Source organism: Gopherus flavomarginatus, chromosome 11 (genome assembly GCF_025201925.1).
Source record: "Gopherus flavomarginatus isolate rGopFla2 chromosome 11, rGopFla2.mat.asm, whole genome shotgun sequence".
NCBI lineage: Eukaryota > Metazoa > Chordata > Testudines > Testudinidae > Gopherus > Gopherus flavomarginatus.
Window position 1 is genome coordinate 4,571,078 of NC_066627.1, and position 20,816 is coordinate 4,591,893.

Genomic DNA, 20,816 nt, shown 5'->3' on the forward strand with positions numbered 1-20,816 from the left:
GGGGGTGTTGGTACTCTGGATGGACACGGGGGGGTGTTGGTACTCTGGATGGATTTGGGGGGGGTGTTGGTACTCTGGATGGACACGGGGGGCCATTGGCAGCGGGGATGGACACGGGGGGGTGTTGGTAGTCTGGATGGACACGGGGGGCCATTGGCAGCGGGGATGGACATGGGGGGTGTTGGTACTCTGGATGGACACGGGGGGGTGTTGGTACTCTGGATGGATTTGGGGGGGTGTTGGTACTCTGGATGGACACGGGGGGGTGTTGGTATTCTGGATGGACACAGGGGGCCGTTGGCAGCGGGGATGGACACGGGGGGGGTGTTGGTAGTCTGGATGGACACGGGGGGGCCATTGGCAGCGGGGATGGACACGGGGGGGTGTTGGTACTCTGGATGGATTTGGGGGGGTGTTGGTACTCTGGATGGACACGGGGGGCCGTTGGCAGCGGGGATGGACACGGGGGGGTGTTGGTAGTCTGGATGGACACGGGGGGCCATTGGCAGCGGGGATGGACATGGGGGGGTGTTGGTACTCTGGATGGACACGGGGGGGTGTTGGTACTCTGGATGGATTTGGGGGGGTGTTGGTACTCTGGATGGATTGGGGGGGTGTTGGTACTCTGGATGGACACGGGGGCCATTGGCAGCCGGGATGGACACGGGGGGGTGTTGGTACTCTGGATGAATTGGGGGGGGTGTTGGTACTCGGGATGGACACGGGGGGGGTGTTGGTACTCGGGATGAATTGGGGGGGGTGTTGGTACTCTGGATGGACACGGGGGGGTGTTGGTACTCGGGATGGACACGGGGGGCCATTGGCAGCGGGGATGGACACGGGGGGGGTGTTGGTACTCTGGATGGATTTGGGGGGTGTGTTGGTACTCTGGATGGACATGGGGGGGTGTTGGTACTCTGGATGGACACGGGGGGCCATTGGCAGCGGGGATGGACACGGGGGGGTGTTGGTACTCTGGATGGACATGGGGGGGTGTTGGTACTCTGGATGGATTGGGGGGGTGTTGGTACTCTGGATGGACACGGGGGTGTTGGTACTGTAGCGGGGGCAGACTCGGGGGTGTTGGTACTCTGGATGGACACGGGGGGGTGTTGGTACTCTGGATGGATTTGGGGGGGGTGTTGGTACTCTGGATGGACACGGGGGGCCATTGGCAGTGGGGATGGACATGGGGGGGTGTTGGTACTCTGGATGGACACGGGGGGGTGTTGGTACTCTGGATGGATTTGGGGGGGGTGTTGGTACTCTGGATGGACACGGGGGGGGTGTTGGTACTCTGGATGGACACGGGGGGCCATTGGCAGCGGGGATGGACACGGGGGTGTTGGTACTGTAGCGGGGGCAGACTCGGGGGTGTTGGTACTCTGGATGGACACGGGGGGGTGTTGGTACTCTGGATGGATTGGGGGGGTGTTGGTAGTCTGGATGGACACGGGGGTGTTGGTACTGTAGCGGGGGCAGACTCGGGGGTGTTGGTACTCTGGATGGACACGGGGGGCCATTGGCAGCGGGGATGGACATGGGGGGGTGTTGGTACTCTGGATGGATTGGGGGGGGTGTTGGTACTCGGGATGGACACGGGGGGGTGTTGGTACTCGGGATGGATTTGGGGGGGGTGTTGGTACTCTGGATGGACACGGGGGGGGTGTTGGTACTCTGGATGGATTTGGGGGGGTGTTGGTACTCGGGATGGACACGGGGGGCCATTGGCAGCGGGGATGGACATGGGGGGGTGTTGGTACTCTGGATGGATTTGGGGGGGGGTGTTGGTACTCGGGATGGACACGGGGGGGTTGGTACTGTAGCGGGGGCAGACTCGGGGGTGTTGGTACTCTGGATGGACACGGGGGGCCATTGGCAGCGGGGATGGACATGGGGGGTGTTGGTACTCTGGATGGACACGGGGGGGTGTTGGTACTCTGGATGGATTTGGGGGGGGTGTTGGTACTCGGGATGGACACGGGGGGCCATTGGCAGCGGGGATGGACATGGGGGGGTGTTGGTACTCTGGATGGACACGGGGGGGTGTTGGTACTCTGGATGGATTGGGGGGGGTGTTGGTACTCTGCATGGACACGGGGGGGTGTTGGTACTCTGGATGGATTGGGGGGGGTGTTGGTACTCTGGATGGACATGGGGGGGTGTTGGTACTCTGGATGGATTTGGGGGGGGTGTTGGTACTCTGCATGGACACGGGGGGTGTTGGTACTCTGGATGGATTTGGGGGGGTGTTGGTACTCTGGATGGACATGGGGGGGTGTTGGTACTCTGGATGGATTTGGGGGGGGTGTTGGTACTCTGGATGGATTTGGGGGGGTGTTGGTACTCTGGATGGATTGGGGGGGTGTTGGTACTCTGGATGGACACGGGGGGCCATTGGCAGCGGGGATGGACATGGGGGGGTGTTGGTACTCTGGATGGATTGGGGGGGGTGTTGGTACTCGGGATGGACACGGGGGGGTGTTGGTACTCGGGATGGATTTGGGGGGGGTGTTGGTACTCTGGATGGACACGGGGGGGGTGTTGGTACTCTGGATGGATTTGGGGGGGTGTTGGTACTCGGGATGGACACGGGGGGCCATTGGCAGCGGGGATGGACATGGGGGGGTGTTGGTACTCTGGATGGATTTGGGGGGGGGTGTTGGTACTCGGGATGGACACGGGGGGGTTGGTACTGTAGCGGGGGCAGACTCGGGGGTGTTGGTACTCTGGATGGACACGGGGGGGTGTTGGTACTCTGGATGGATTTGGGGGGGGTGTTGGTACTCGGGATGGACACGGGGGGCCATTGGCAGCGGGGATGGACATGGGGGGGTGTTGGTACTCTGGATGGACACGGGGGGGTGTTGGTACTCTGGATGGATTGGGGGGGGTGTTGGTACTCTGCATGGACACGGGGGGGTGTTGGTACTCTGGATGGATTGGGGGGGGTGTTGGTACTCTGGATGGACATGGGGGGGTGTTGGTACTCTGGATGGATTTGGGGGGGGTGTTGGTACTCTGCATGGACACGGGGGGGTGTTGGTACTCTGGATGGATTTGGGGGGGTGTTGGTACTCTGGATGGATTGGGGGGGTGTTGGTACTCTGGATGGACACGGGGGTGTTGGTACTGTAGCGGGGGCAGACTCGGGGGTGTTGGTACTCTGGATGGACACGGGGGGGTGTTGGTACTCTGGATGGATTTGGGGGGGTGTTGGTACTCTGGATGGACACGGGGGGCCATTGGCAGCGGGGATGGACACGGGGGAGCCTTTGGTACGGGGGGGCCGTTAGAATGGGGGGGCCGTTGGCACCGGCATTGACAGGCGATTGACACGGGGCCGTGAGCATTGACACGAGCTCCCCTGGCAAGCAGCTCTAGTGAGCGAGAGAATTTACCTCAGTGAAAATTTAGCGGGAAAGCCACCCCGTCCCTCTGATTGGTCGCGCTGGATGGGCGGGAATGGCTATCATTGGCTGTGCGCGCTGTGAAGTCATCAGTCACTGGGCCAGGTTGTGGGGGTCTTCCGCAAAGGTAGACTGTGGAATACCACGTGGTTCGGTCTCCTATTATGTGGACCCTGATTGGATGGGAACTGAGGCGAGAGAGCGGTTGGGTCACTCAGTCTCCTGGTTGGAAAATCCCGCTGATTGGCCGGAGCCGCCGGAGAGTCCCAGTCTCCAGGGCTGAGGGAAGTTCCCCACGTGGAACCTGGATCCGGTGATTGGCTGGAGCACTAGAACAGGTGCGTCTTCCATTGGTAGAAGCGCCATAGGGCAGTTATAAAGGCAGAGGGCTGCGGCCGGAGCCTGCCTCACTCTGGAGGGCGTGGGCGGGAGGGGTTTGCGCTAGCAACAGCTGCGCGTGGCAACGCCGTTAATTAATAGCATCTTTAATTGTCTTCATTCATTAACATCAGCCTTAATTGTCTAGCCTAATTAGCTAATTACCATCGCCTCCAGTTTCTACTGGACTAATTAGTTCATGAATAACACACCTAATTATTCATTGGATTAATTAGCTAATTAACAGCGCCTCTATTTGTCCATTGTATTAATTCATTCATTAGTAGCACCTCTGATTGTTCATTGGACTAATTAATTAATAAGGTCTCATTGTCTATTGGACTAATTAGTTGATTGACAGTGCCTCCAATATTTTTACTAATTAATGAATAGCACGTCTAATTGGCCACTGGACTAATTTGTTAATAGTTTAAACTGTACACTCCTAATTAGCTAATTAAGAGCACCTCTAGCTGTACAATTTCAATAAATGTTTCTTTCTCTCAACAGTATCTCACTTCTCTCTCCACTTCTAATTGTTCGTTCCCTAGTTAATTAGTATTGCTGTTAATTGTTCTTCATAATCACTAAGTTATTTTCACTGATTACTAATAATATTGCTGTTAATAGCTAGGCTTTTTCATTAATTTACTAATATCACTGTTACTTTTCCTGTTCCCCAGCTTTATTGAAAGCAACTTTAATTGTTCATTGCCCTAATTAATGTATTAAAAAGTATTAGTTCCTCGACATCATTAACTGATTAGCAGCACAGTTAATTGTCCAAATTCCCAATTAATTTATTCATATCACTGTTACTTTCTGTTGTTCTTAATTGTACATCACTAATGTATTAATAGTACCAATAATTACACATCTCCTTAATTAATGTATTTGTAGTATCCCTTTCCAGTGTTATTACTCTTATTAATAGCATTGGTAAATGTTCTCTGTCGTTAATCTTTTTTTTGACATCACGGTTAATTAGTTGGCTCCTCATTAAAAGAAAGATTCAAATCTGCTTCCAATTGCCCATGTGCTTTTTAACACCACTTCTTCCTCCTTTTTAATTAACTTAATTAAGCAACAGCATTACTAGTTCATATCATGATTAATTAGAATTTGCCCTTTATTAGATAAGGAAATCCACATCTGATTTCTCTTCACCAGCCTCATTTTAACCCTATATCCTCATCCCTCTAATTAAAACCCATCATTCATTTTTAATATCCTAATTAATTGCTTCAGAGTTAAATGCCAAATTCCCTTCCCCTGGGCAGGTTTATCCCCAGCATCAATTTAAAAATAACCAAAGTTCCCCTGTTAATATTTAACATGTTTCTTCCTCTCATCAACCAACCTAATTAATCCCAACTGTTAATTATTTTTTAAATAAAAAGTAATCGATTTGTGTCACCCAGTAGGTTTTAAAATCTTGACTCTTCAGGCAAAATATTTAGCTATCTTCATTAGCTGCTAACAAGTTGGTTTTATTTAATTACTCTGCCTCTGAATTTTGTCTTGTTTCAACGGTGGAACAAAAAAACTGTTTTCCACCCCCCGCCCCCAAAAAACCAAAAAGTTTATAGGGTTTATTAAGGCATCACACAATTTGCAATATTTTGGGGTCCCACTGACTCTATAAGATTCCTGGGGTGCTGCAGAATCCAGGATATTTGAGGGTTCAGCTGAAGCTATAGAGTTTTTCAGGGTCCTATTGACTTTGTAGGATTTGTGAACGTCCCATTTCAGTAGTGGAGGAGCCTCATAAGGGTTGCGGGGTCTTTGAAGAGGCTGTTCTGGGGATCCCCTTAGCTCCCCCAGCCCAGCACCACCATGTTCTACTACCCCAATGTCCTGCAGCGCCATACAGGCCGCTTTGCCACCATCTGGTAATGCCCTCATGCCATGATCTGGTCAAGGGGGAATACGGGGAGGTGTATATTCTGGGGATCCAGGTGGGTTGATTGAGGGGATCTGGGGCAGGAGAACCCACCACCTTCGTTTTAACCCCCTTCTCCCTCATACCAGGCTGGCAGCCACGGGTGGCACCAAGCTGGTGAAGAGGGAATATTTGAAAGTTAATGTGCCGCAAACATGGTGGGTGTCATGGTGAGAGGGAGGGAGGGAGGAAACATGGATGTGGGCGGGAGGAGATCGGATGGATGGAGCCGGGAATGAAGGGCAGGAGGGATGGACAAGGGTAGGATCTAGAGGATGGGTGAGAGAAAGAGGGATGGATGGAGAGAATGGAGGAAGGGAGAGATGGATGGGTGGGGATGGACAGAGAGATTGAGGAGGGTGGATGGGGTAGATGAAGGGATGAAGAGGAGGGTGTATGGAGAAATGGAAGGAGGGATGAAGATGGTGGATGGATGGGCTAGATGGAGGGATGAAGGGGACGGTGGAGGAAAGGAAGAACGGATGAAGATGGTAGATGGATGGGACAGATGAAGGGATGAAGAGGAGGGTGATGGAAGAATGGAAGGAGGGATGAAGAGGGTGGATGGATGGGACAGATGACGGGATGAAGAGGAGGGTGGATGGAGGAATGGAAGGAGGGATGAAGAGGGTGGATGAAGGGATGAAGAGGCGGGTGATGGAGGAATGGAAGGAGGGAAGAAGAGGGTGGATGGATGGGGTAGATGAAGGGATGAAGAGGACGATGGAGAAATGGAAGGAGGGATGAAGATGGTAGATGGATGGGACAGATGAAGGGATGAAGAGGAGAGTGATGGAGGAATGGAAGGAGGGATGAAGAGTGTGGATGGAGGGATGAAGAGGAGGGTGGATGGAAGAATGGAAGGAGGGATGAAGATGGTGGATGGATAGAGGGATGAAGAGGATGGTAGAGGAAAGGAAGGATGAAGATGATGGAGAGATGAAGAGGAAGATGGATAGAAGCACTGACTCTCTCTCTTGTTCCCCCCATCGGCACGGGTCGGCGCAGCGAAGAAATCCTGTCCTACATTCTGGTGCAGGCCCCGCCGCCCACGCCCTCCGCCCCCCGGCCCCGCTTCTCCCTCTATCTCTCTGCCCAACTGCAGTATGGGGTGGTGCGGGTCTACAGCCGACAGTGCCACTACCTCATCGGTGAGTGCCCCTCTCCGAACCACCATCCCAGCTGGCCCCACCACCTCCATTCCCCAGTTCAGCCCAGCGAAAGGGTTGGAAGGGCATGTTGGAATGGAGAGACAGCTGGAGTGACGTTGCCAAGGCAACAACTCTCAACTGAGGAGGGACATGCCCCCCAGAGGAGTCCCACTCCAATTTCAAGGCCTCCTGCTCCCACTTCTCACTCCCTTGGTGAGACACCTCTCACTAAGTGACAGATTTTGGGGAACAACCCCTCGGACCCACCCATTTCCACACACTCCCCTCCAAAAAATATTTAAATTTGCTGAAAAGTTCCAAAAATCAATTTCTCATCCAACTCTAGCCTCATCCTGAAATTGTTGTGAAACTGGTTTACCTAAATAGGTGTGTGGATGCTCTTAATTTGGATTAAGATCCATCAATGGCGAGGTGACTGACGCAGATTCAGGCAGCCAGAGCTGCACTCAGCAATGGCCCCAGTGGAGTTTGGGGTGCGATACTGAAGCGGTTTAGCTGAAGGGGGTGTGGATGCCCTTAATTCACTTCCAACTGAGCCTCGGTTGGGTTTAGGAACCGGTTTAAAATACCATGTAGACAAGCCCTGGGGGTGGTCTAGATTTGTCCCTCTGCTGCGTATCCCCTCCAACCCCTGATCTCACCCCCACCATCTAGAGGAACTCCAGGTCCTCCAACCTCCCACCCCCTGCCTGCCCCTAGAAGAGATCCAGCCCCCCCAATCTCACCCCACCCCCTGCCTGCCCCGCAGAGATCCAGCCCCCTATCTCACCCACACCCCCTGCCTGCCCCCCAGAGGAGATCCAGCCCCTCATCTCACCTGAACCCCCTGCCTGCCCCTCGAGAGGAGATCCAGCCCTCTATCTCACCCCCACCCCCTGCCTGCCCCCCCAGAGGAGATCTAGCCCCCCATCTCACCCCCACCCCCTGCCTGCCCCCCCAGAGGAGATCCAGCCCTTCCATCTCACCCCACCCCCTGCCTGCCCCCCAGAGGAGATCCAGCACACCTTGGAGCGTCTAAGCCGGGCCCAGCAGCAGATCCGCATCGACATGGGGGACCTTGAACAGTGAGTCATGGGGAGGGGTCTGGGGCCCCCCATAACTCCTGGGACACTCCTGAACCCCCACAGCACCTAGGATATGCCTGTAACCCCTCTCCCAGGTAGGGGCATCAGCATGGAGGTGGGAGGCCAATTGGCAAGGGAGAGGCATGGGGGGAGCATAGCAGTGGTGAGGGGGTCAGTACGGAGGAGGAGATTAGTGGGGAGGGAGTGGGGGGGGGCTCAGTAGCGGGTTGGGGGATCAATGGGGGGTAGGAAAAGGTCCTGGTGAGATTGTGGGGACCAGTTCAGGGGACGGGGGGTGCTTTGGGGGGAGGCAGGAGGGCTGTGTGGGGGCTCAGGGGGGCTGTGAGGGGAGTGGAGGGCTTTGTGGGGGTCACTCTCTCTCTCTGGGCTCTGACCCCCATTTACCCCCAGGCCGGGGCTGCTGCTTCCCGACAACCTGTTATTGATGGAGGCCCTGGAGGATGCGCCTGATCCCTTCTTCGGGGTGATGGAACCACGGCTGCCCAGCCCCACTGACATCCCACAGGTACCCCCATACTCCGACTGTCCAGACCCACTGACATCCCACAGGTACCCCCATACTCCGACTGTCCAGCCCCACTGACATCCCACAGGTACCCCCATACTCCGACTATCCAGCCCCACTGACATCCCACAGGTACCCCCATACCCCAACCGTCCAGCCCCACTGACATCCCACAGGTACCCCCCATGCCCCAACCGTCCAGCCCCACTGACATCCCACAGGTACCCCCATACTCCGACTGTCCAGCCCCACTGACATCCCACAGGTACCCCCATACCCCGACTGTCCAGCCCCACTGACATCCCACAGGTACCCCCATACCCCAACCGTCCAGCCCCACTGACATCCCACAGGTACCCCCATACTCCGACTGTCCAGCCCCACTGACATCCCACAGGTACCCCCATATCCCAACCGTCCAGCCCCACTGACATCCCACAGGTACCCCCATACTCCGACTATCCAGCCCCACTGACATCCCACAGGTACCCCCATACCCCAACCGTCCAGCCCCACTGACATCCCACAGGTACCCCCCATGCCCCAACCGTCCAGCCCCACTGACATCCCACAGGTACCCCCATACTCCGACTGTCCAGACCCACTGACATCCCACAGGTACCCCCATACTCCGACTATCCAGCCCCACTGACATCCCACAGGTACCCCTCGTACCCCTGCTGCCCAGCCCTACTGACATCCCACAGGTACCCCCATACTCCAGTTGTCCAGACCCACTGACATCCCACAGGTACCCCCATATTCAGCCTATCCAGCCCCACTGACATCCCACAGGTACCCCTCGTACCCCTGCTGCCCAGCCCCACTGACATCCCACAGGTACCCCCATACTCCAATTGTCCAGCCCCACTGACATCCCACAGGTACCCCCATATTCCGACTATCCAGCCCCACTGACATCCCACAGGTACCCCTCGTACCCCTGCTGCCCAGCCCCACTGACATCCCACAGGTACCCCCATACTCCAATTGTCCAGACCCACTGACATCCCACAGGTACCCTCCATACCCCAACTGTCCAGCCCCACTGACATCCCACAGGTACCCCCATACTCCGACTATCCAGCCCCACTGACATCCCACAGGTACCCCTCATACCCCTGCTGCCCAGCCCCACTGACATCCCACAGGTACCCCCATACTCCAATTGTCCAGACCCACTGACATCCCACAGGTACCCCCATATTCCGACTATCCAGCCCCACTGACATCCCACAGGTACACCTCGTACCCCTGCTGCCCAGCCCCACTGACATCCCACAGGTACCTCCATACTCCAATTGTCCAGACCCACTGACATCCCACAGGTACCCCCCATACCCCAACCATCCAGCCCCACTGACATCCCACAGGTACCCCCATACTCCAACTGTCCAGCCCCACTGACATCCCACAGGTACCCCCCATACCCCAACTGTCTAGCCCCACTGACATCCCACAGGTAATCCCCCATACCCCGACTGTCCAGCCCCACTGACATCCCACAGATACCCCCATACTCCGACTGTCCAGCTCCACTGACATCCCACAGGTACCCCCATACTCCGACTATCCAGCTCCACTGACATCCCGCAGGTACCCCCATACTCCGACTGTCCAGCCCCACTGACATCCTGCAGGTACCCCCATACTCCGACTGTCCAGCCCCACTGACATCCCACAGGTACCCCTCGTACCCCTGCTGCCCAGCCCCACTGACATCCCACAGGTACCCCCATACTCCGACTGTCCAGACCCACTGACATCCCACAGGTACCCCCCATGCCCCAACCGTCCAGCCCCACTGACATCACACTGGTACCCCCCATACTCCGACTGTCCAGCTCCACTGACATCCCACAGGTACCCCCATACTCCGACTATCCAGCTCCACTGACATCCCGCAGGTACCCCCATACTCCGACTGTCCAGCCCCACTGACATCCTGCAGGTACCCCCATACTCCGACTGTCCAGCCCCACTGACATCCCACAGGTACCCCTCGTACCCCTGCTGCCCAGCCCCACTGACATCCCACAGGTACCCCCATACTCCGACTGTCCAGACCCACTGACATCCCACAGGTACCCCCCATGCCCCAACCGTCCAGCCCCACTGACATCACACTGGTACCCCCCATACTCCGACTGTCCAGACCCACTGACATCCCACAGGTACCCCCATACTCCAGTTGTCCAGACCCACTGACATCCCACAGGTACCCCCATATTCCGACTATCCAGCCCCACTGACATTCCACAGGTACACCTCGTACCCCTGCTGCCCAGCCCCACTGACATCCCACAGGTACCCCCATACTCCGACTGTCCAGACCCACTGACATCCCACAGGTACCCCCCATGCCCCAACCGTCCAGCCCCACTGACATCACACTGGTACCCCCCATACTCCGACTGTCCAGACCCACTGACATCCCACAGGTACCCCCCATACCCCAACCGTCCAGCCCCACTGACATCCCACAGGTACCCCCCATACCCCAACTGTCCAACCCCACTGACATCCCACAGGTACCCCCCATACCCTAACTGTCTAGCCCCACTGACATCCCACAGGTACACCCAAACTCTGACTGACCAGCCCCACTGACGTCACACAGGTACTCCCTCATACCCCGACTGTCCAGCCTCACTGACATCCCACAGATACCCCCATACTCCTACTGTCCAGCTCCACTGACATCCCACAGGTACCCCCCATACCCCTGCTGCCCAGCCCTACTGACATCCCACAGGTATCCCCCATACCCTAACTGTCCAGCCCCACTGACATCCCAGAGGTACATGCATACTCCGACTTTCCAGCCCCACTGACATCCCACAGGTATCCCCTGTGTCTCTGCTGCCCATGCCCCCATCCCACAGCAACAGCAATGATGCCCCCCCATCCTGTCTCCCCCTCCTTTGTGACTATCTCCAGGCCTCCCCTCTGGGGTCATGGGGGGATAGGGCTGACCTGTGACATTGCTTCTCCCCCAGATTCGACATATTCTGGAGGCTCCCACCCCGCCAGAGAGACCAGCACCATCCCCCCGGCGCAGGAGGGCAGGTGAGTCAGTGGGTTGTGGGGCGAGGGTATGGTATGGATGGAGTCCCATTAGAACCCGTATCCTACTCTAACCAGTAACCACAGCTTCCCAGTATACCCAGTAACCACAGCATCCCGGCATCACCAGTAACCACAGAATCCCTGTATAACCAGTAACCACCATGTCCCAGCATCACCAGTAACCACAGAATCCCAGTATAACCAGTAACCTCAGAATCCCAGTATAACCAGTAACCGCCGTCTCCCAGTATAACCAGTAACCGCCGTCTCCCAGTATAACCAGGACATTCTGGCTTCCCAGTGTAGCTGATGATGTTGGCATCCTGGCATGACCAGTGTAACCTAGCAATACCAGTATCCCAGTGCAACTGGCATCCCAGTGTAACCAGTATACCCACTGTCCCAGTATAACCAGTAAAGCCCAGGGCCCCCACATATCTGATGTAAACAGTGGCCCAGTATAACCCCAGTAAAGCCATTTTACTGAACCCGGTGTCCCAGTCCCAGCCCTAGTCCCAGTTCATCCCAGTGTAACCAGTAACCCCAGGCTCGCCCAGCCCAGCTAGTCTCCCTGGTCCCCCAAACCCTCCTTTCTAATGCCCCCAAGATCTGGTCTGATGTCATTGCCCTCCCCCTTCCATTTCCCCAGGGCTCTGCAGGGGTGGGTGGGAATCAGGGTGGGAGTTAAACCCCAGCTCACTCCCTCTCTCACCCCACCCAGAAGCGCCCCCCATCACGGTTGTGTCCCCCGAAATCATCACCATGAAGGAGGTGGAGCCCATCATGCTGCTGGAAATCGAGGTGGGGGGGGAACCATGGGGGCTGGAATCTGGGTGGAAATGTGGGGGAATCTCGGGATTATGGGGGTCTGGGATGAGGGGCAGCCTAGGGGAACCAGGCTTTAGGGGGCTGAGATCGCAGCGTAGGGTTATGGGGGATATGGGATGGGGGGCATATCCATAATGTGACACCCCCTTTCTCCCACCACACAGGGCGAGCGCGAACTCCCAGAGATCACAGCACGTGAGATCGACCTGCTGGCCGAGCAGGAGGACTTCGTCCTGCCCCCTGCCCCCCCCAGGAGACGCCCCATGGAAGGTGGGGGGGCCACAGGGATCCTGGGGGAGGGGGGACAAGGGGCTCATCCCACAACCCCAGCCCCATCTCACGCCTCCTTCTCCCCTCCAGAGCTGGAAGAGGAGATGAGAGCTCGGGAGGCCGAGATCACAGCCAGACTGTCACCCCCAACCCGGTAAGGGGGCAAACGTGGGGCATCCCCTATAGGGTGCACCAGCCCCAGGGTGGGGTTGGGTTGGCTGGACAGCTGGGTCCTTTCCCCTTTAGTGGGCACTGGGGTGGGGCTGGTCAGGGGCGGGGAATGCGGTCTTCCCCCACTAGGGGGTGTCAGGGTGGGGCTGGCAGGGGGTGGGAAATGGGGCCTTTCCCCACTAGGGGGCACCGGGGTGGGGCTGGCCGGGGGCGGGGAATGGGGCCTTTCCCCTCTAGGGGGCGCCAGGGTATGGCTGGCCGGGGGCGGGGAATGGGGCCTTTCCCCTCTAAGAGGTGTCGGGGTGGGGCTAGCTGGGGGCAGGAAATGGGGCACGGTCCCTTTCCCCTCTAGGGGGCGCTGGGATGGGGCTGGCCAGGGACGGGGAATGGGGCCTTTCCCCTTTAGGGGGTGTCGGGGTGGGGCTGGATAGGGGCGGGGAATAGGGCACAGGCCCTTTCCCCTCTAGGGGGCGCTGGGATGGGGCTGGCCGGGGGCAGGGAATGGGGGCCGGGGTCTGACTGTCTCCCCACAGGGTGGGTGAGGAGCCCCCAGCCGAGGTGGAGACCCCCATCCTGCCCGAGGAGCTGGCCCGGCTGCTGAAGGAGGAGCTGCCCCCGCCCCCCGGTGCGTGTGGGGTATGGGGGGGGAGGGTCGAAGGGCCTGGGGGTCTCCAGCCTCTAACCCTTGCTCTGGGTTCTGCCCCACAGAGCTGAGCCCCCCGAGGGAGCCAGGGCTGCCGCCCCCTCCAGCCTCCCCAGCTGTGACCCCAAGGGTGGAGCGCCCCCCAGTCAGCCCGAAGGTAAGTAGGGGGCCTGGGCCAGCCGATGGCCTGTCCTGGGCAGGGCGCCCGTGACTCACCCGTGCCCCCCTGCGCCCCACAGCTGGAGCTGGCCGTGTACGAGCCGGCCCCACCGCGCGCCCCCCTGCGCCCGCCCCGCTTCCTGGACGAGGTGACCCAGATCCCGCGGGACCAGTTCAACAAACAGATCCTGGATGTGCGGGCCCAGTGCCGGCCCCTGGTGAGTGCCAGCCCCCCGCTTGGGAGTCCCGGTTCCCCGGTAAGTGCCAGCCCCCTGCTTGGAGTCCTGGCCCCCTGGCGAGTGCTGGCCCCCTGGCGAATCCCGGGCCCCCTGGCAAGTGCCAGCCCCCCGCTTGGAGTCCTGGTTCCCCGGTGAGTGCCAGCCCCCCGCTTGGAGTCCCAGCCCCCCATCGAGTCCCAGTACCCCCAGTTGGAGTCACAGTCCCCCTGGTGAATGCCAGCCCCCCGTCGAGTCCCAGTCCCCCTGGTTGGAGTCCCAGTCCCCCCAGTGAGTGCCAGCCCCCCGTCGAGTCCCAGTCCCCCCGGGTCGAGTCCCAGTCCCCCTGGTGAGTTCCAGCCCCCCGTCGAGTCCCAGTCCCCCCGGTTGGAGTCCCAGTCCCCCCGGTGAGTGCCAGCCCCCCGTCGAGTCCCAGTCCCCCTGGTGAGTTCCAGCCCCCCGTCGAGTCCCAGTCCCCCCGGTTGGAGTCGCAGTCCCCCTGGTGAGTTCCAGCCCCCCGTCGAGTCCCAGTCCCCCCGGTTGGAGTCCCAGTCCCCCCGGTGAGTTCCAGCCCCCCGTCGAGTCCCAGTCCCCCCGGTTGGAGTCCCAGTCCCCCCGGTGAGTGCCAGCCCCCTGTCGAGTCCCAGTCCCCCCGGTGAGTTCCAGCCCCCCCTCGAGTCCCAGTCCCCCCGGTGAGTTCCAGCCCCCCATCGAGTCCCAGTCCCCCCAGTTGGAGTCGCAGTCCCCCTGGTGAGTCCCAGCCCCCAAGTTGGAGTCCTAGTCCCCCTGGTGAGTGCCAGCCCCCCGTCGAGTCCCAGTCCCCCCGGTTGGAGTCGCAGTCCCCCTGGTGAGTCCCAGCCCCCCGTCGAGTCCCAGTCCCCCCGGTTGGAGTCGCAGTCCCCCTGGTGAGTCCCAGCCCCCCGTCGAGTCCCAGTCCCCCCAGTTGGAGTCACAGTCCCCCTGGTGAGTCCCAGCCCCCCAGTTGGAGTCCTAGTCCCCCTGGTGAGTGCCAGCCCCCCATGGAGTCCCAGTCCCCCTGGTGAGTGTCAGCCACTCCGAGTCCCAGCCCCTGTGGTAAGTGCCGGCCCCTGGTGAGTGCCAGCCCCCCGGTTGGAGTCCCAGACCCCTGGCGAGTGCTGGCCCCCCGGCGAGTCCCAGGCCACCTGGCGAGTTCCAGCCCCCCTGTGAGTCCCGGCCCCCTGGTGAATGCCAACACTCTCACTTGGAGTCCCAGCCCCCCAGCGAGTGCTGGCCCCGCCGGCAAGTCCCAGACCCCCTGGCAAGTCCCAGTCCCCCTGGTGAGTGCCAACCCCCCGGTTGGAGTCCCGGCCCCCTGGCGAGTCCCGACCCCTAGTGAGTGCCAGCCCCCCTGAGTCCCAGCCCCCCAATGAGTGCCAGTCCCCCTGGTGAGTGCCAGCCACCCCAAGTCCCAGCCCCTCTGGTGAGTGCTGGCCCCTGGTGAATGCCAGCCACCCCGAGTCCCAGCCCCCTGGTTGGAGTCCCAGCCCCCTGGCGAGTCCCAGTCCCCCTGGTGAGTGCCAGCCTCACAGTTGGAGTCCCAGCTCCCCGCTTGGAGTCCCGGCCCCCTGGCAAGTGCTGGCCCCTCGGCGAGTCTCGGCCCCCTGGTGAGTGCCAGTCCCCCAGTTGGAGTCCTGGTTCCCCAGCGAGTGCCAGCCCCCCGGTGAGTCCCAGCCCCCCAGTGAGTGCCAGTCCCTCTGGTAAGTGACAGCCACCCTGAGTCCCAGCCCTCCGGCGAGTCTGAGCCCCCTGGTTGGAGTCCCAGCCCCCTGGCAAGTGCCGGCCTCCCAATTGGAGTCCCGGCCGCCCGGAGAGTGCCAGTCCCCCTGGTGAATGCCAGCCCCGCAGTTGGAGTCCCGGCCCACTGGCGAGTCCCAGACCCCCTGGTAAGTCCCGGCCCCCTGGTGAGTGCCAGCCCCTCCGCATGGAGTCCCGGCCCCCCAGCGAGTGCTGCCCCAGGCCAGCAAATCCCAGGCCCCCTGTCAAGTCCCAGTCCCCCTGGTGAGTGCCAGCACCCCAGTTGGAGTCCTGGCCCCCTGGCGAGTGCTGGCCCCCCTGATGAGTCCCAGCCCTCCGGTGAGTGCCAGTCCCCCGTTGAGTCCCGGTCCCCCTGATTGGAGTCCCAGTCCCCCTGGTGAGTGTCAGCCCCTAGTAAGTGCCAGCCACCCTGGGTCCCAGCCCCCCCGTGAGTGCCAGCCCCCCCGAGTCCCAGCTGCCCTCGGTGAGTGCCATCTCCCCCGAGTCCCAGCCCCTCAGTGAGTGCCAGTCCCCCTGGTGAGTGCCAGCCCCCCCCGAGTCCCAGCCCCCCAGAGTCCCAGCCCCTCAGTGAATGCCAGCCCCCCCAAGTCCCAGCTGCCCGCGGTGAGTGCCATCCCCCCCGAGTCCCAGCCGCCCTCGGTGAGTGTCAGTCCCCCTGGTGAGTGCCAGCCCCGCCCCCCCGAGTCCCAGCCGCCCTCGGTGAGTGCCATCCCTCTTGAGTCCCAGCCGCCCAGAGTCCCAGCCCCTCAGTGAATGCCAGCCCCCCCAAGTCCCAGCTGCCCACGGTGAGTGCCATCCCCCCCGAGTCCCAGCCGCCCTCGGTGAGTGCCATCCCCCCGAGTCCCAGCCCCCCCAAGTCCCAGCTGCCCTCAGTGAGTGCCAGTCCCCCTGGTGAGTGCCAGCCGTCCTCAGTGAGTGTCAGTCCCCCTGGTGAGTGCCAGCCCCGCCCCCCCCCGAGTCCCAGCTGCCCTCGGTGAGTGCCATCCCTCTTGAGTCCCAGCCGCCCAGAGTCCCAGCCCCTCAGTGAATGCCAGCCCCCCCAAGTCCCAGCCGCCCTCGGTGAGTGCCATCCCTCTTGAGTCCCAGCCGCCCAGAGTCCCAGCCCCTCAGTGAGTGCCAGCCCCCCCAAGTCCCAGCTGCCCGCGGTGAATGCCATCCCCCCCGAGTTCCAGCCGTCCTCAGTGAGTGTCAGTCCCCCTGGTGAGTGCCAGCCCCGCCCCCCCCGAGTCCCAGCCGCCCTCGGTGAGTGCCATCCCTCTTGAGTCCCAGCCGCCCAGAGTCCCAGCCCCTCAGTGAATGCCAGCCCCCCCAAGTCCCAGCTGCCCGCGGTGAATGCCATCCCCCCCGAGTCCCAGCCGCCCTCGGTGAGTGCCATCCCCCCGAGTCCCAGCCGCCCTCGGTGAGTGCCATCCCCCCGAGTCCCAGCCCCAAGTCCCAGCTGCCCTCAGTGAGTGCCAGTCCCCCTGGTGAGTGCCAGCCCCCCCCCGAGTCCCAGCCGCCCTCGGTGAGTGCCATCCCCCCGAGTCCCAGCCCCCCAGAGTCCCAGCCCCTCAGTGAGTGCCAGCCCCCCCAAGTCCCAGCTGCCCTCGGTGAGTGCCATCCCCCCTGAGTCCCAGCCCCCCAGAGTCCCAGCCCCTCAGTGAGTGCCAGCCCCCCCGAGTCCCAGCCCCCCTTGGTGAGTGCCAGCCCCCCTCCCCGAGTCCCAGCCCCTCAGTGAGTGCCAGTCCCCCTGGTGAGTGCCAGCCCCCCCCGAGTCTCAGCCGCCCTCAGTGAGTGCCAGTCCCCCTGGTGAGTGCCAGCCCCTCCCCCCGAGTCCCAGCTGCCCTCGGTGAGTGCCATCCCCCCGAGTCCCAGCCCCTCAGTGAGTGCCAGTCCCCCTGGTGAGTGCCAGCCCCCCCCCGAGTCCCAGCCCCCCAGTGAGTGCCATCCCCCCGAGTCCCAGCCCCTCAGTGAGTGCTAGTCCCCCTGGTGAGTGCAAGCCCCCCCCCGAGTCCCAGCCCCCCTGGAGAGTGCCAGCCCCCCGAGTCCCAGCCCCCCAGTGAGTGCCAGTCCCCCTGGTGAGTGCCAGCCCCCTCGAGTCCCAGCCCCCCTGGTGAGTGTCAGCCCTCGGGCACGAACCACTAACTCCCACTCTCCTCCCTGAACTGGGAGAGAACCCAGGCGTCCTGGCTCCCAGCCCCCACACTCCGTCTATCTGTGCTCCAGGTGATGGTGGAGGTGCCAGCCAGGCAGCGGCGGACCCCAGCGGAGCTGCTAAGAGCCCCCACGTATGGTGAGTGCCCCCCCCCGCTCCCTCGGTCACTGCGCTGGGTCCCTACCCCCCTCACCCTGTCTGTGCCCCCCAGGCTGGCTGCCCCCCGAGCTGCACGCCCTGTGGCAGCGCTGCGCCATCCTGCAGCCCGTGGACTATGCGGCACTCCGGGCCGAGGAGGAGAGAAAAGAAGAGCCAGTCAGCGAAGTGGAGGTACCCAGGGTCCCCTGGCAGCCCCCCCACTCTTTCCCCTGGACTCCACTGGCCTCCCAGAGCCAGGGAGAGAACCCAGGAGTCCGGGCTCCCAGTCCCCCTCCCTGGCTCTATTCCTTAGCCCCTACTCTCCTCCCAGAGCCAGGGAGAGAACCCAGGAGTCCGGGCTCCCAGTCCCCCTCCCTGGCTCTATTCCCTAGTCCCCACTCTCCTCCCAGAGCCGGGGAGAGAACCCAGGAGTCCGGGCTCCAGCCCCCCCTCCCTGGCTCTATCCCCTAGCCCCCACTCTCCTCCCAGAGCCGGGGAGAGAACCCAGGAGTCTGGGCTCCAGCCCCCCCTCCCTGGCTCTATTCCCTAGCCCCCACTCTCCTGTCAGAGCCGGGGAGAGAACCCAGGAGTCCGGGCTCCCAGTCCCCCTCCCTGGCTCTATTCCCTAGCCCCTACTCTCCTCCCAGAGCCAGGGAGAGAACCCAGGAGTCCGGGCTCCAGCCCTCGCTCCCTGGCTCTATTCCCTAGCCCCCACTCTCCTCCCAGAGCCGGGGAGAGAACCCAGGAGTCCGGGCTCTCAGGCCTCCCTGCTGTAACCGCTGGACCCCACTCCCCTCCCCGGGCTGTGAGTGTCACCCTCTGTTATAGGTTGCACGTGAGGCCCTAGAGCCCAGCATCCCTGTGATGGTCTCCTCAGGTGAGTTGCTCATGTGTGTGTGTGGGGGTGACATTCTGCAGGGAGAGGACCAGGGGGCTAGGCAGGGGCCTCAGCTGGGGACGCTGTGGCAGAGGGAGGGGCTCTGGGGGGTCACCGTGCGACAGGGAGGGGACAGAGGGCTCGGCTACGGGCGCTGTGGCAGAGGGAGGGGCTCTGGGGTTCACCGTGTCGCAGGGAGGGGACAGGGGGCTCGGCTGGGGGCACTTGGCACAGGGAGGGGCTCGGGGGGGACATCGTGCCCCAGGGAGGAGGCTGTGGGGGGCTCGACGGGGGGGCCGTGCTGTAGGGAGATGGTCAGGGGGCTCGGTTGGGGGGCGCAGGGAGGGAGCGGGAGGGGGCTGGGGGGGCACGCTGTAGGGACATGTTCAGGGGGCTCGGCTGGGGGGTGCAGGGAGGGAGCTGGAGGGGGCACCGTGCCCCAGGGATGGGGCTGGGGGGGGCCGTGCTGTAGGGAGATGATCAGTGGGGCTCGGTTGGGGGGCGCAGGGAGGGAGCTGGAGGGGGCACCGTGCCCCAGGGACGGGGCTGGGGGGGGCCGTGCTGTAGGGAGATGGTCAGGGGGCTCAGTTGGGGGGCGCAGGGAGGGAGCTGGAGGGGGCACTGTGCCCCAGGGAAGGGCTCTGGGGTGGTCTCTCCCCTGCACCAGCCAGGGCAGTGTGGGTGGCATAGTCAGCACTGACCCAGCCCTGCTCCTGGCCCCCTGGCAGAGATCTCCCTGGAGACCACCGAGGAGGAGGTGCCACGCCCCAGCCTGGTGACCCCCGAGGAGAGAAGGTGAGACCCCAATGGGGGGTTAGGGGTATACCCCCCTGATCCCCATTAATGCTCTGCCCTGTCCCCAGGCTGGTGCCGGAGCCTGAGGAGGCCCTGCCCATCGTCCCCGAGCTGCCTGAAGTCAGCCTGGAGCTGCCCCCTGACAGAGACTTGATCACCCTGGAGTACATCCGCAGGTGGGCCAGGGCCTGGCACTGAGCGGGGGGAGCGGGGGGCCCGGACTCCTGGGTTCGACGCTGGCGCTGGCTCTGTCTCCCATCCAGGCTGGTGGCCGCAGAGCTGGAGCAGGTCGAGGAGACAGATTTCCGGTCCCTGGTGCCCACCACGACCTCACGCATCATCGCCAGCCGCATCTTCTACCTCTGCCTCGGTGAGTGGGGCCCTGCTGCCCCCTGCTGCTGGGTTGGGCTCCAGTGCGTGTGGGTCCCTGCTGCCCCCCACTGCCCAGGTAAGCCCTATGGGTGTGGGTCCCTGCTGCCTCTCACTGCCCAGGTGAGCCCCATGGGTGTGGGGCCCTGCTACCCCCTGCCGCTCAGCTGGGCTCCAGTGGGTGTGGGTCCCTGCTGCCCCCCACTGCCAAGGTGAACCCCATGGGTATGGGGCCCTGCTGCCCCCCACTGACCAGGTGAACCCCATGGGTGTAGGGCCCTACTGCCCCCTGCCAGTGGGTTGAGTTCCAAGTCCCTCCTGCCCCCTGCCAGTCGGTTGGGCTCCAGTAGCTGTGGGTCCCTGCTGCCCCCCACTGACCAGGTGAGCCCCAGTGGGTGTGGGGCCCTTCTGCCCCCCACTGACCAGGTGAGCCCCAGTGGGTGTGGGGCCATACTGCCCCCTGCCAGTGGGTTGGGCTCCAGTGGGTGTGGGGCCCTGCTGTAGGGTGAGCGCTGCTTGGTGTGTTGGCATCAGCCCTAACTCCTCCCCCCTCTCTTGCAGTTCTCTGCGGGCTCCAGTTCCTGCAGCTGGTCCAGGCCGAGCCCTACGGGCCGATTCTCCTCAAACGTGGGGGCCGATTCCGCCCGGGCTAGGGGTAGAAGAGGCTCCCCACTGCTGAATGGGCCTCCCCCCACCCATTACAAATCTGTTCTAATTAAAGTATTTTGCCAGCAACCTGCCCCGAATTATTTGGGGGCAGGGGGAGCAGGTGCTTTTTCCTTTTCTCTAGTGTTGAGACCCCAAACTCAGACACCTCCTCGCACCAGCAAAAGGGAGGCCAAGCATCACCCTGCCCCCCTTGCAGGAGGGGACAGCAATA

The 20,816-nt window shown here is 61.5% G+C and overlaps 1 protein-coding gene and 1 long non-coding RNA gene across 6 annotated transcripts; both read left to right on the forward strand.

Moving 5' to 3' along the window:
* Positions 1–3,287: 3,287 nt before the first annotated feature.
* REC8 (REC8 meiotic recombination protein) lies at positions 3,288–20,701 on the forward strand. 3 transcript variants are annotated; one of them, XM_050917225.1, is made up of 19 exons: positions 3,288–5,680; positions 5,820–5,888; positions 6,739–6,881; positions 7,891–7,966; positions 8,378–8,492; positions 11,492–11,561; positions 12,283–12,362; positions 12,554–12,659; positions 12,750–12,813; positions 13,364–13,455; positions 13,539–13,630; positions 13,713–13,850; positions 17,829–17,895; positions 17,969–18,087; positions 18,724–18,772; positions 19,501–19,567; positions 19,636–19,743; positions 19,831–19,937; positions 20,498–20,701. In XM_050917225.1, exons 1-19 carry the CDS (start codon positions 5,625–5,627, stop codon positions 20,587–20,589), a joined length of 1,710 nt encoding a protein of 569 aa, XP_050773182.1. In that variant the 5' UTR covers positions 3,288–5,624; the 3' UTR covers positions 20,590–20,701. The 3 variants fall into 3 exon arrangements, with proteins under 3 accessions (XP_050773182.1, XP_050773181.1, XP_050773179.1); XM_050917224.1 differs by lacking the exons at positions 3,288–5,680; positions 5,820–5,888; positions 12,283–12,362 and adding an exon at positions 8,581–8,624 and having other exon boundaries at positions 5,921–6,881; positions 7,843–7,966; positions 12,554–12,813; XM_050917222.1 differs by lacking the exons at positions 3,288–5,680; positions 5,820–5,888; positions 12,283–12,362 and adding an exon at positions 8,581–8,624 and having other exon boundaries at positions 5,921–6,881; positions 12,554–12,813.
* Positions 8,915–10,380, forward strand: LOC127030635 (uncharacterized). Of its 3 annotated transcripts, none has more exons than XR_007768439.1 (3): positions 8,915–8,977; positions 9,111–9,154; positions 10,356–10,380. It is a non-coding gene; the product is annotated as an uncharacterized LOC127030635 (long non-coding RNA). The 3 variants fall into 3 exon arrangements; XR_007768438.1 differs by lacking the exon at positions 10,356–10,380 and adding an exon at positions 10,045–10,069; XR_007768437.1 differs by lacking the exon at positions 10,356–10,380 and adding an exon at positions 9,555–9,579.
* Positions 20,702–20,816: the final 115 nt, after the last annotated feature.

What these genes read in the sequence shown, in the direction of transcription:
- REC8 (XM_050917225.1), top strand. Translation starts at nt 5,625, where the DNA reads ATGTTCTACTACCCCAATGTCCTGCAGCGCCATACAGGCCGCTTTGCC. An exon ending in CCCCCGGCGCAGGAGGGCAG is followed by an intron (nt 11,562 to 12,282) that starts GTGAGTCAGTGG and finishes CACCCCACCCAG; the next exon opens with AAGCGCCCCCCATCACGGTT. An exon ending in GTGACCCCCGAGGAGAGAAG is followed by an intron (nt 19,568 to 19,635) that starts GTGAGACCCCAA and finishes CCCTGTCCCCAG; the next exon opens with GCTGGTGCCGGAGCCTGAGG.